A 15,182-nucleotide genomic window follows, 5' to 3' on the forward strand; every position below is an offset into this window, starting at 1 on the left:
GTTGGGGGATTGGATAGAGAAAAGAAAAAGTAAAAAAGAGAGGAGAAAGATAAACTAAAATATTTGTATCAAAGTCTGGTGTAACAAAGACAAAGTCATACGGTGTTGGTGTAGCACAGGTGTCTTGTTCACAGCGTTACTTTTTTTCAAACTCACCCCTTCTTTCTTGCTCTGCCAAAGAAGTTTACGTTTCTTCTCCTGCTCTGCAAATTTCATTGGGTTGACGGCAGTTGGATTGTAGTAACTAGGTACAGCTATACCAGTTTCAGCCAGTGCCTTAGCTTGGAGTGCTGCCATCTGTGCAGCCATTGCAATCTGAGGTGTAACTTGAGTACCAGATGCCAGGAGAGCAGCAACATTGAGAACTGATCCACTACTGACTGTTAAAAACATCAGAAATTATGTATATTTGTTTAGACAAATTCAACTCTGAATAGCTTTAATACCCACATTTATTATCAAGTACAATTAACTGTGAATATGGTTCACAGGGGAGGTCAGAGTGATATCAAGGCAGCATCAGACAAGCGTGTGGCACCAAAAAGACTAAGTAAAACTAAAGTCCCTGTGACTCGGGTGAAACTCTCAAATGGCTGGAATCACACCTGGCACAAGAGATGATGATGGTTGCTGGAGACCAATCATCTTAGTCCCAGAATATTGCTGCAGAGGTTTCTCAGAACAGTGTCCTTCACTTCGCTATCTTCAGCTGCTTCATTCATGACCTATCCCCATCACAAGATTAGAAGTGATGCTTGCTGATGATTTCAGAAGGTTCAACTTCATTCACAATTCCTCAGATAACATAGAATTTAGCACAACCTGGATCACCTCCAGGCTTAGATTGATAATTGGCTGATGTAATTCATATCAATCAAATGGCAGGTAATTATTATCTCCAACCAGAGATAACCTGATCTTCCCTGACATTCAATGGCATTACCACCAGCAAATCCCCCATCAACATCCTAAGGGCGGGGTCAATACTTCTCAGAAACTGCTCTCACCCAGCCATAAAAATCATGTGTCTACTAGAGCAGGCCAGAGATTGGGTATTCTGCAGCGAGGAAGTCATCTCTTGACTCTCCAAGCCTCTCCACCTACAAGGAACATGTGATGGAATACTCTCCCACTTGTTTGAATTGGTGCAGTTGCAACTACGCTCAATACGCTTGCCACTATCCAGGACAGATCAGACACCTTGACTGGTGTCTCATCCACTACTCTAAATGCCCACTCCATCATACTGTAGCTGCAGTGTACATTATCTAAAGGATGCATCGTAGCAACATGTCACAGTTTCCTTGACAGCACCATGCAAACGCGTGACCTCTGCCACCTAGAAGGGCAAGGATGGCAGGTGCATGGGAACACCATTACCTCCAAGTCACACACCATCCTGACATGGACATGTATTTCTGTTCCTTCAGCATTGCTGGGTCAAAATCCTGGAATTCCTAAATAGCACTGTGGGAGCACTTTTACCATCACATTCTAGAGTCAAATAGGCAAAGGCAGTAAGTGCCAGCCATGCGATTGACACTGATATCTCAAGAATGAACTTTAAAAAAGGAGCAAAGGAATTTAGATACTCGTGCACAGATAAGTAAAAGTTAGCGTATAGGCACAAAAAGGCTAATGGAATTGGCCTTTAACTTAAGGAGGTTGGAATGCAAACATAAAGAACTGATGCTTTAGTTATACAGAGCCTTGGAGTTAGGTGCTTGATGGCCGGCACAGACACGATGGGCTGAAGGCTCTGTTTCTGTGCTGTATACCTCTACGATCCCATCTGGAGTACTGCATTCAGTTTTGGGCACCAAATTGCAGGAAAGAATACTGACCTTAGGGTGGGTATAGCGCAAATGCAATGGATTATAGTGCGACTTAAAAGGATTAAATTACAAGGATAGGTCGCATTGACTTGGTTTATATTTTGAGTTTAGAAAGTTGCGGAATAATCTAATTGGTCTTCAAAATGATGAAGGGATTTGCCAAGGTAGACACCGAAGCTATTTCCTCGAATGGGGGATCTGGAAGGGGGTATAATCTTAAAACGAAAACTAGGCAGCATCAGCCTACAGCTGAAGTTGGGACTGGAAGTGAGGGGTGTAGGTGGTCACTGACAAGTGTTTCTGACCCATTGATTCAAAACATAACTATTTCTAACATTGCTTTCTGAGTCAGCAATCAAAATAACACAAATTGCATCTGGCTGGAAGTTTTGCATTCCATCAAAAGCTCCCTTATAAGTCAAAATTAAAAGATTAACCACATACAGGAAACTCTGGCAATTGTAGTATTTTCAAATTCAATGCAAATGTGATTGTGAAAGGACATACTTTACTAATAAATAGATATCAAATTTTCCTACCTGTTGGCTGGTTAACACTTGCAAGTGACCCATTAGTTGTATCTGTTGAAAATAAATAGTGCTTATTTTCAGCAGTATTTGTCCAGATGAACTTTTCAAAATCTAATTTTAAACATTACTACAATTTCTGTTTTGCACGCACATTACAGTTCTTGACATCTGCATATATGCAAAAATTATCAAGGAACAGCATGAGGTGATATTCCTGTATCTATTGCTCCAAGACTTGACTTGTGTCTTTAGTTACCGCTTCTTCACATTCCCTGTCATGATTACAGAACTGCCAATTGCCTCTAAATCAGTAACAATGTTCTCAAACCTTACATTTTTCTACTTTTAGACTCCACTTTTAAATTGTTTTGGAAAGAACGGGCTAAGGGAAATGTAAAACATAAATATTAATGAGCTAACACAGCCAAAACCAAGGATGAATGTTTCCTGCATTACTCACAGATCCATCTATTTATTATATTTCATTAATTACTATAGCATTAAGTAGCACAAAATCTCATGCTTAAATTCTATGTTCAAATTTTTTTTTTAAATGACCTATGGTTGGTAATCAATTGGCAACCAGCATAAAAACCATGGCTACAATTTTTAGACAATGCAAAATACACCAAAATTTACAGGAATAATTCTGTAATGATATTGATTTTTTTTCTTTTAATTATATTGCACAAAGGGAACTGAGGGTTCACTTCATAATTAAAGGACTATCCACACTGGGACTCTGTGCCCCCAATTCTAAGGCTGATTTACAACTCCAATGATGTCAAAGTACTGTGATGCACATTGCTGCAGAAAAGCACTGCTGGTCTTCTATCTTCCAGAAAGCCTGTGATACACCTCAGTGAAGGATTTAACTTCTGCTGTGGAGCATACAACTACAGAGGATTTCACTTTCTGGTTTCAAGTGTATTATGAAGCTAGACTGTCAAAGTAACTGCTTTAGCTGCCACTTTTACAGTGAAGTGGAAACTGTTTCGTTGCAATGTTAATAGTGTAATGCATAAACATCTTCAATCTACTGCTTCTCCATTTCAAACACAAAAGAAACTGATAACCAAACAATATTCTATGAACATCTGATCTTGGATATGAAAGCTTTATTTTTGTTTCCATGCAGCTTTTTATTTTTACTTGTATTAGTTCTGCAAACCTTAAAATTAGCAAATGTTGTAATTGCACAAAGTATTAAGAATTACCTGCAACATCTGTTTGCTCTACTTTCTGTTTCTCCAGTAGTTCTTTTTCTTTTTGCTCTTGAAGCTTCTTTGCTCTTTCAAGCCTGTGATTCAAAGTGTTAGTAGTTATTAAATACTAGGCCATGATTTTGACTGTCATGCCTCTGCATTTTTGTCTAGGCATCTAAACAATTCTCTTCCAGACAGTTACCACTGCACATTTTATATATGGCTTGACACCACTTATTTAACTGGCTAGTGAATTATATTTTTAGTTAAATATTCTCAAGCCACACAGTAATGGGTGGGGGCTGGCTACTCTGGTCTGAGTAAGACTTGCTTTTTTTTCACAGGTATAAACACCACCAGGAAAGCCTATCAGGGAAATTCCTCTGAAATCCATTAGTGAGTAACAACTTTATTTAATTGAGAAGGACATCCTTTTGATTTTTTGCTTCTGTTAACAGATTAGAGCAAAGTGGAGGGGGAGGTATAACCGTTGCAAGTATTTTCATTTAATCAGTGATTTTCTGCTTTGCCAGGCAGCTCAGTTGGGACAAGTGGAATACTCCAGGAATATTCAATTGCATGCATCATCTTCACAACACAGATACTGGCCCAAAGTGGAATACTACAAAGCTTTGAGTTAAATAGAATTCTGTAGTCTAATGAAATCTGCTGTGTTTGCTCTCAGTTCTGTTTAATTTCAATTCTAATTAAATTTGATTCAGTTTGCAGCAAGATATATATCGGCTGTCAGTATTATTTGGCCAGAGAAATTAGCAGCATGTGGTGGTTATTTGTATTTCTTGGGTGTACTTCCTCGGTATTCTGGTTCATTGTTTCCCCGTGGCACACTATCCCAGATTAATGTGTGCGTATGGACATGTTTAAATTCAGAAGGAGCATAAGTTTGCCTGTGGAAGCTGACCTTTACAATAGGCACAAGAAAAGTAGATCCAGTGCCTCTAAACTGTAGCCAATGTACTCTGTGAAACAGAATTCATATTTCATAATCAACACTAACCTAAACTCAACTTCTTACTGGGACACTTGCAAGTAGAGATGCCAAAATAAGTAACACCTTTTCAGTGCTTGAGCTGTGGCTATTACGTGGACTTTTTACAAATTAATACATCTGTAATCAGCCTATGGAATATAAAAATATTGAAATGGCTGGATTCAAGACTTGAGCAGCAGTTTCAGCTAAGTCAGATCACAAGCTGCATAGATGAAATAAAGATAATTTAGAGAAAATATTTCTACAATGAGATCACAATATATGGATGGCGAATTCAATATAACAGACAGAAGCAGTCCATGTCCATATGCAACAAGACCTGGACAACATTCAGGCTTGGGCTTATAAGTGGAAAGTTATAATCATGTCAGACAATTGCCAGGCAATGACCATCTCCAACAGGAGGGAATCAACCATGTTGCCTTGACATTCAATGGCATTACCATCACTGGGAGATTCAGCATCAACATCATGGGGGCTTAGCACTGACCAGAAACTAAACTGGACCAGCTATTTAAGTATTGTGGCTAAAAGAGCAAGTCAGAGGCTGGGAATTCTGCAGTGAGTAACTCACCTCCTGACTCCCCAAAGCCTATCCACCATCTATCTACAAGGCACAAGTCAGGAGAGTGATGGAATACTCTCCACATGCTTGGATGAGTGCAGCTCCAACACTCAAGAAGCTCGACACCATCCAGGACAAAGCAGCCTGCTTGATTGGCACCCCATCCACCACCTTCAACATTCACTCCCTCCATCACCAACGCACAGTGGCAGCAGTGGGTACCATCTACAAGATGCACTGCAGCAACTCACCAAGGCTCCTTCAACAGCACCTTCCAAACTCACGACCTCTCCCATCCAGAAAGACATGGGCAGCAGATGCATGGGAAGACTACCACCTGCAAGTTACCCTCCAATCAACACCATCCGGACTTGGAACTATATTGCCATTCCTTCAGTATCACTGGGTCAAAATCCTGGAACTTCCTCCCTAACAGCACTGTGGGTGTACCTACACCACATGAACTGCAGCGGTTCCAGAAGGTGGCTCACCACCACCTTCTCAACAGCAGTTAGAGATGGACAATAAATGCTGGCATGGCCAGCAACACCCACATCCCGTGAAATATATAAAAGAGGTAATTTTAAAATAGGTTTAGCATCTCTGCAGCCAGTGTGCACCCAGTTGTAAAGGGAACATCGGTACAAGCAGCCTCATTAATACAACGCAACAGATTCATACAGTTAATCTGAATATTTGTGATAGAGATGCTTTCAATTTTCACCCCAACTAAACAAAACCCACTCTGGATGAAGCATTATATGGAGCTGCGCCTTGTAGATTAAATGTAGCTGTTATAGACTCAGAGTTATACAGCACAGAAACAGACCCTTCGGCCCATCGTATCCATGCCTGCCATCAGGCTCCTATCTATTCTAATCCCATTTCCCACCACTTGGCCCATAGCCTTTATGCTATGTCGCTTCAAGTGCTCATCTGTTTAAATTAAACTTCAGGACAGCTCAATCATGGGAGATAGCCACACACACACACACCCCCGTATGCTGCTGCTAGCTGACAAAGTTCAGCTCTGGAATTTCCAGTAGCAAAGGCATATTAAAACCAGATGAGAAGAATTTTCTGGACTGCAAGAGATTTACCTATCAGTCACTATAAGATTTAATTTGCAAGTGTTGCTAACAGAACAGTCCCCCTCTGGCCAATGCTACCAGTTTGAAGACAAATAGGTTAACGGCAAAAATATCACTGATTAGATCAATATATTTTATATCTGGGGACCAAAAGCATTGCATCGAAATTATTACTTTTGTTACCATGTGTAACTGTAACACAGATCACAGGCTATTTGCCCCCTTCCTCTGGCCATAAGCAAGGGACAATCAATGCTACTGAAAACTAAGGGAGGTGGGGTGAACAGGACTTGCTTTCCCTCCACACTGATCACATCCGCCCCCCCACCCTGTGAAATGAAACTCGAATAAGTGAATCGGCAACGAGTGTCTCAGCCAGCTATTTAACCGTCTAATTTTAAAGCAAACTCCGTCCATATATATTGCAGGGTTGCACTGATCCAAACAGAAACTCAAATTCAAAATTAACTAATTAAAAATATGAAGAAACAGAAATCACCTTCGAGCCAAAGCTTCCTGAGCATCCATGGCAGCATTGCGACCCCTGAATGCTGGGGGAGTCCGACTACGGCTTCTGCTTCTACTGAATTTACGTTTTCTTTTTTCTCTGCAATACAGATCTTCATTTATGATTTGATTCATTCAAGGAAGCAGTATACCAAAAATTAAAAGTCATTATCCTCATTTGATTTTCTTTGTAAGCCGTAAAAGATCAAAAACGGTAGAAATGGAGCAAATTTCATAACCACTATCAATCTTTATAGTTCTCTCGTGTACTACGATTTCTGGATTTGAGTTGTCTTTAAAAAAAATCAAATAGTGAATACTTAAATATTATGGTGGAATTTCACTAAGAATTTGCATCCAACTGTGCGAAAGAGATGAATATTAGAAATCACAGTTATCACTTCTAATATTAAGTACAATTCGCAGCTCAGTAGTTCCTTCAAGCAGTTTTCCAAATTATTCATGTGCACATAAATTTTATTATCTGTAATTCAGATTACAACTGTAGTTTGGTTTGTCTTTCCAACATATGAACAAAATTGAGTAGTAAGTTGCCAAACTCTGACTTCAGTGTACCTGGAGAATTTCTATGTACATTCCAAGTGGCCTTCATTTTTTTTGCTTTTCTTTAAAAGAAATGACATTTTCTAATACAGGGAACGGAGTATGACACTTGAAATCAATTGAATCAAACATGGAGAAGTTTTAACACTAGGAATGCAATGTAATGATTTGTGAACATGGAAACGGTGTCCCTGGGTCCAGCAGGAAAAGCAAACGTATTTCTGGGATTAGCAGGAGTTGGAAAAACAAGATCCCTGCGAAGGGAGGGGCTCAGGAGAATGTAACCCAAGCTCAAACTGACCCCTTTTGATCCTTCAAACCGTAAACCCCTATGTTCCCATCTGTCAACACCCTCCCCAACCTTTTTCCTGGTACCTACCAACAACTTGCCCATCCCCTGCTGGCTTTTGTTTTCATGAGCCTGTTTTAAAACATTGAGGCATATATTTGGTGCTTTTTAAATAAATAGGATGAAAAATTACAGGCTGGGAATGCAGAAGTATAAAGATTACATGCATATTAAGTGAGTTTGTTGACATATTGTCTGAGCAAATACATTTCCACAAAGAAACAAAAATGTCTATGAGTTACAGAATCATACAATACAGGAGGCCGCCATTCAGGCCATGGTGCCTGCGCGCCCCTTTGAAGGAGCATTTTTCCCTTCAAGCATTTATTCAATTTCTGTTTGAATATTATTGAATTTGGTTCCACAACCCTTTATTTTTTTAAATTTTATTTTAGAGATACAGCACTGAAACAGGCCCTTCGGCCCACCGAGTCTGTGCCAACCAACAACCACCCATTTATACTAATCCTACATTAATCCCATATTCCCTACCACATCCCCACAATTCTCCTACCACCTACCTACACTAGGGGCAATTTACAATGGCCAATTTACCTATTAACCTGCAAGTCTTTGGCTGTAGGAGGAAACCAGAGCACCCGGCGGAAACCCACGCGGTCACAGGGAGAACTTGCAAACTCTGCACAGGCAGTACCCAGAACAATCCATTCCAGAACATCCTAACTCAGTGTATAAGGTTTTCTCCCCATATTACCTCTGGTTCTTTTGCCAATTACCTTATATCTGTGTCCTCTGGTTAATGACCCATCTGCCACTGGAAACCATTTCTCTTTATTCTATCGAAATCCTCCACTGCTCCAAGAACAACACCCAAGTTTCTCTAGTCTCTCCATGTAATTGAAGTCCCTCATCCCAGGTTCCATTCTAGTAAATCCCCTCTGCACCCTCTCTAAGGCCCTGATATCCTTTTCAAAGCGCAGTATCCAAAATTGGCCACAATATTCTAGCTAGGGCCTAGCCAGTGTTTTATAAACGTCTGTAGAACCTTTTGCTTTTGTACTCTATGGTTCTGTATATAAAGTAAAGGAACCTGTATGCTTTATTGAACAGGTTTCTCAACTTGTCCTGGCACATCCAAAGACTAGAAACAGTTTCTCCTTACTCTATCAAAAATCCTTCTGCTCAGAGAGCAATCCCAGCTTCTCTACTCGCTCTATGTAATTGAAGTCTTTCACCCCTTCGACCACTTGCAAATCTCCTCTGCACCCTCTTCAAGGCCTTAACATCCTTTCGAAAGCACACCTGTGCTCCTGCACTGCCTTGAAAATTACACCATTTAGTTTTTATTTGTTTTCTCTGCATTAAATTTCATCTGCCATGTGTCTTCCCATTTCAGCATTCAATCTATGCCCTCTTGGAATCTGTTACGATACTCTTGTTTACTACATTTCCTAGTTTTGTACCATCAGCAATAAAAGTACAGTGGTCCAAATATCGTCCTCTGGAGGAGACCAGCGCACTCTTCTCTCAGTCTGAAAAACATCTGCTCACCACCATTCTGTTTTCTATCCCATCGCCATTTACGTATCTATGCAGCCACTGCCCAGTCAATCTTCCCTGAGTTGCGCACGGAGGGTTGTGATCAAGTGGTCTTTCCATTGGCTGTTTCCATTATAAATGTGGACATAGAAATTTATAAATCGAAAAGGCTGACGACAGGAAGTACACACAATGTACAATATGCTCAACATACTTTCTGGTCTTTGAGGGATTAGCTAATTTCAGCTAGTGTAACAATAAGGGTGCTATATTTTTCCACACACGCTCTGGAAGTGGTTCAAGAGTTCACCTACCTAGGCTCAACTATCACCAGTAACCTGTCTCTAGATGCAGAAATCAACAAGCGCATGGGTAAGGCTTCCACTGCTATGTCCAGACTGGCCAAGAGAGTGTGGGAAAATGGCGCACTGACACGGAACACAAAAGTCCGAGTGTATCAGGCCTGTGTCCTCAGTACCTTGCTCTACGGCAGCGAGGCCTGGACAACGTATGCCAGCCAAGAGCGACGTCTCAATTCATTCCATCTTCGCTGCCTTCGGAGAATACTTGGCATCAGGTGGCAGGACTATATCTCCAACACAGAAGTCCTTGAAGCGGCCAACACCCCCAGCTTATACACACTACTGAGTCAGCGGCGCTTGAGATGGCTTGGCCACGTGAGCCGCATGGAAGATGGCAGGATCCCCAAAGACACATTGTACAGCGAGCTCGCCACTGGTATCAGACCCACCGGCCGTCCATGTCTCCGTTATAAAGACGTCTGCAAACGCGACATGAAATCGTGTGACATTGATCACAAGTCGTGGGAGTCAGTTGCCAGCATTCGCCAGAGCTGGCGGGCAGCCATAAAGACAGGGCTAAATTGTGGCGAGTCGAAGAGACTTAGTAGTTGGCAGGAAAAAAGACAGAGGCGCAAGGGGAGAGCCAACTGTGCAACAGCCCCAACAAACAAATTTCTCTGCAGCACCTGTGGAAGAGCCTGTCACTCCAGAATTGGCCTTTATAGCCACTCCAGGCGCTGCTTCACAAACCACTGACCACCTCCAGGCGCGTATCCATTGTCTCTCGAGATAAGGAGGCCCAAAAGAATTTTCCCACAGTGGTCTGGATTAGGGAAGCAAAAACAACCATACTTCTCACTCCTGACCACTACCACTGATTCTTACTGGAAGTCTGCACATTCATATGAAGTGAAAACAGGATGAGACTTAGCTGCAAGTCAACACACATTGAAAAAGCTCATACACGAGTGAGCATCTGCATGACGTACTAGAGGTAAAAAGCTGATGACTATCTGTACCCCAATGAGGGAATTACTGATCTGAAAAGACAGGAAAAAAAAAAAGAGGGCAATGAACTTACTTGCTTCTGCTCTTACTCCTGCGTATCCTGTGCCTCGATCGGGATCTTGAACGCGATTTTGGACGTCTTTTTTTTTCTCTGCTTCTCGAGCGCCTGCCCCGGCTCCGCGAGCGCCTGCCCCGGCTCCGCGAGCGCCTGCCTCGGCTCCGTGAGCGCCTGCCCCGGCTCCGTGAGCGCCTGCCCCGGCTCCGAGACCGTCTGTCCCGGCTCCGAGACCGTCTGTCCCGGCTCCTCGAGTGCCTGTCCCGGCTCCTTGAGCGTTTGTCTCTGCTTTTTGACCGCTTGTCTCGGCTCCGAGACCTCTTTTCTTTGCTCCGTGAACGTGACCTCTTCTTTTCACGACTGCGATGCCGTCTAAAGTACAACATAAAAAACAAATATGCACTCATGTTTACACTGAAGAAAATGAGTCACATACCTGAAAATAATCTGAACTGATTACTCCCGAGGCAACTGTTGCATTCAACTGAAAAAGGCAGTCATTTTTAATTTAAAAGCTTTGAGAAGAAGTTGCAACAAAGTGGCTGACTCCGAATCATGCCAAGACACACTACTTTTCAAAACCTTACCCTAGAAATGTGGCAGAGATATTGAAACTGAGCACATTAGAAATTTATTTGAACCCTAAAAATATTTACATTAGAGTTATCAACAATAATCACCTTTCTCTGGACCTGGATCTCGAATAACTTTGAGCCTTTGACGGTTTCTTTTCTTTCCGCTTTGGTCTGTCTTCTCCATTTTCTGTTGAACTTAATCGTTCTCTCCCTTTGTCATGCTCCTTGTCACTTTGTTGATCAGAAGATTTTTGTTTTTTAGTGGTACTTTTTTCTTTTAAGTCCCGTCTTTGTTCCTGTTTTAAGAAGAAGTTGGTTCTTTCAGGAAAATAGTGCAACAAAAAGAGTTAGTATGGGTACTAAAATACAAAGATTTAATAGTGGGTTGTAAAAGCAACGATTCTTTGAATGTCTTAGAAGGAGTGAAGCAACATGCTATCAACATTCAATGCTTTTTACAACACACCAAACCCAAGAAACAGAATTCAAAAAACTAGTGTGTTACACCAATACACATTCGATGGGGCTGAATGGCCTACTCCTGCTCCAATACCAATAATTAGTCATCAATAATTCTTCTGTATGCATGAAGTTTATCACTGCACATCTTCTACTGTCACTGAAAAACTCTCCAGCTATACCTGAACTAAAATTGACTCAGTCCAATTAAACATCGCATGTCTCACACGCATGAAATTTCCAATGTCAGCTGCTATACATGTGGTCTTATATTTAATAGGTACAATGCGCTCAAACAATAAAGCTGGGCTTGCGCAATTAGCTACCAGTCCTATTTATATGCAGTTTACAGACTTAAATTTCAACTGCTAGGCACTGTTTAGATACTTTCACCTCTCAAAGAAAGGAGTCAGCTGCAGCAGATAACCAAAGTAGCAAAAGTTCTAATTCAATGCAAATTGTTTACACTGTAACATCTGACCCAAACTCAGTGCTTTACTTACCTTGAAGGCTGTACCTTTCTCTACAAATGCCCCTTTCCTGTGTCCAATTCCTCGTACTTTACAAATCGGGAAAACTCTGGAACTGCACCAACTATTTCCAAATCAAAGTAGTTCTAATTCTGCAGGACTACTGTAAATGGGTGTTTGGATCAAACACTGCAATGTTGCTCAAATAAAGCGATGCTTTCAGAGCAAAATCACAAAAGGTTGCCTGGGATGTATCAGATGATAAAATTACTATGTAAATAGTCTGTATAAGTGATCCTATCATGATCACGTTCAAAAAGTTTCAATTTTCCCATTTCCAATTACAAAATATCAATCTTGCACACAACATCCTCCACATTTAGAAAGAACTACCAAACATGTGACAATTCACAGGAAGTGCACTTGCTACCAATGCTATGTCTTCGTAGTGACCATATCAGCTAAATTAAACAAATTCAAACAGCTATGTTTCCGATGCTTAAATTCACCAACAATTTAGAAAGTGACTTAAAAGGATGTCACATATCCTAGCTACATGCAACTATAGGGTTTAAAATAATGGCGATTAATTTAAGCAAATTACTGATGTCTTAGAAAATATTTCAAAATTCTAAATCATTTTGTGGTAGCCAATAATCACTGATAATATACTCTCGATGTAGGTTTAGACTTTACAAAAACATTTTTCAAGCTGTAATCAAGAAGTCCAAACCTGTTGCAGCAAGTTTTTAAAAAGAATAAACCTTATTTAAATTATTTACCATGAAAGTATTCTGACACTAATATTTTGCGTCATTTCAATATAGCGATCATATTTTTATTCTAATATAAACATTTTAGAATTCTAGCCAAACATGCACAACACCACGCAGTGCATCACACTGCAAAACTACCTGACTTTCAACCGATCACCCAACCTCCATTATCACCTCATCAAAATGGTCATTCCATACACAAGGCCCCAAAATTAATCGTGGCTGGCTATTCTACCACATAAGGCATTACAAACCAAGTTCAATATATACACACACACCCCACCCCCTACTTATGGGGCGCAGGGTGTCAGTACACTATATCCATGACTTAGCGATGCATCTTGCCGTGCAGTTCCCCACTAAGAAATCGAGGAATGCAAATATGCTTCTGAATGTTTCATTTTATCCAGATCTCAACACCTGTACTGACTACAAATGTTATACCTAAAGACCTGAAACTGAACCTGATGCCAGCAACAATGCCTAGAAAATATATTTTGGCATTTAAAGCAAAAATGTCGATAATAATTTTAATTAGCAACAGTGAAACAAAGTTAGTTCTGGGCTAAAGCCCAGCAAAATATATAAGCAACAATTAGAATATAATTTACAAAGCAACATTTATTACAGGTTGGTCAGTTCTTAGAATTAAATAAAATCAAATTGAAATATTTGATATTACCTTATTCAATGTAGTTTGTGGGGAAGCAATCCCATCCCCACCCAAACCAAATTGAACTGACAATTGACTACCACAAACAAAGCAGATTTGCTGGGTGATTCTTTCAAGTTACAAAGCAAATACGAGTGCGAATGGCTGATATTTACCTTTTCAGGAGGTAGGCTTATATTTTTTGCTATTTGACTCTGCAGCGTCTTCCGCTCGCTGTGTCTCTTCGTGCATTAGCACGCTGAGTACGATTCATTATAGAAATGTTATCATGTGATCTATGTATACAAAGTAAACTTTCCAAACACAGAAAAATGCCAAAAATGTGCATTGATATCCTCCTAAATTGTAACGACTAAATATTAAAATAATACTCGGTCAACTTTAACCTATTTACTATATTGTTCTAATAGAACTGGGAAGAAAAATATTTATACCAGTCACATGCTTAGGTAGGATATGGTACTTTTGTCATGACAGCTAAACGATTTTACTTTTGTATACCAATTTTTGGTACTTACCATCCCAACTGTCAGTAATCAATTAATACAATTGTCAGCAGCACTACATTTAGTTCTTAAATTACTGATATGCTACAGAAAGTGTTAATTACCTCTTTGCTTCTGCTGCGACTTTGTCTGGGTTTCCGGTTTTCACTTTCTGGAAAATGAAAAACTGCCACATGAACACTTGACAAACTCAGTTGCAAAGAAAATGATGAGAGTTTATTATAAAAGATAATTTTAGAATTACAGCTTCTTTATCCATGTAGTGCATATAAAAAAAAATCAGAAAGATCAAGCCCCAGATGAACTGGTCACATTCATTTATTTTCATCAGTTCAATCCAGACCAATAGCCAGTGTAAGCTTGTGATAGAAAATGTTTTGCAAGTATTGGATTTTTCAGCTGTGAGAAGAGCTACACAATATTCTCAGTATAGAACCATTACTGCAAAAGCAGCTCCAACCCAGGTTAGGTCCTAAGTTCACAAATAATATTCTGGTACCTGGGCCTCATCGCCTCAAATGTGACATGAATCGCTACTGTTTACTTATTTATTGTCCAACCCTTTGGGTTAGAGAATAAATGATTAACATGCAACTAAAATATATCTGCTGCTTTTGCAAAGCCACTAATGCAACTAATATCTGAAGCAAAGTGCATGTTTACAAGTGGTGCTCTTCACTTTCAGAAAAAACAGTTCTAGTTGCATATGACTTGCAGAAGTATGGTGCTATTTAATACACTTCACATCAGCAAGTTAGCGTAAAAGGGTGAACAACTCATATTACAGCACTTTCGAATTTCATAATTTTCATGTTTCTTATTTTCAGATACTGAAAAGAAATATAAAATGCAAACAATTTTTAGCAATAACTACTGTTATTCATTAGCTGTATAAAAAAAATAAGAGTTCTGTTAACATTTATACCAGCCACATGTTTTACAGTCAGTGAACTGACTGAAAAGTTTCTATAGCTCTATCAAACTAAAGAACTGTGGCAGCCTAAAGTTGTAGTACATTAGAAGCCCAACATGCTCCACCATGCAGTGGAATTCACAATTTCCTGATCTCGGGCAAGTTGTTTGGGCAAAGGAAAAGGGTATTGTGGGTGTGTCTTTGTTGCAAGAATAGAATGGTAAATTGATCGATGCTGCTTTTATGCAACTCTAATGCCATATTACATATTGGTTATTTGTAGTAAT

At 40.1% G+C, this 15,182-nt stretch overlaps 1 protein-coding gene across 1 annotated transcript in view; it reads right to left on the reverse strand.

Annotated features, from left to right (window-relative positions):
• rsrc2 (arginine/serine-rich coiled-coil 2) overlaps positions 1-15,182 on the reverse strand; it is a 59,348-nt gene that overhangs the window by 24,298 nt on the left and 19,868 nt on the right. The window contains exons 3-9 of the mRNA XM_068055049.1: positions 14,087-14,133; positions 11,204-11,394; positions 10,542-10,895; positions 6,738-6,845; positions 3,583-3,665; positions 2,375-2,416; positions 157-380 (exon numbers count right to left, since the gene is read on the reverse strand). Coding sequence (XP_067911150.1) covers positions 157-380; positions 2,375-2,416; positions 3,583-3,665; positions 6,738-6,845; positions 10,542-10,895; positions 11,204-11,394; positions 14,087-14,133 — 1,049 coding nt within the window. The remainder of the gene's footprint in view (positions 1-156; positions 381-2,374; positions 2,417-3,582; positions 3,666-6,737; positions 6,846-10,541; positions 10,896-11,203; positions 11,395-14,086; positions 14,134-15,182) is intronic.

This window comes from Heterodontus francisci, chromosome 23 (genome assembly GCF_036365525.1).
Source record: "Heterodontus francisci isolate sHetFra1 chromosome 23, sHetFra1.hap1, whole genome shotgun sequence".
NCBI lineage: Eukaryota > Metazoa > Chordata > Chondrichthyes > Heterodontiformes > Heterodontidae > Heterodontus > Heterodontus francisci.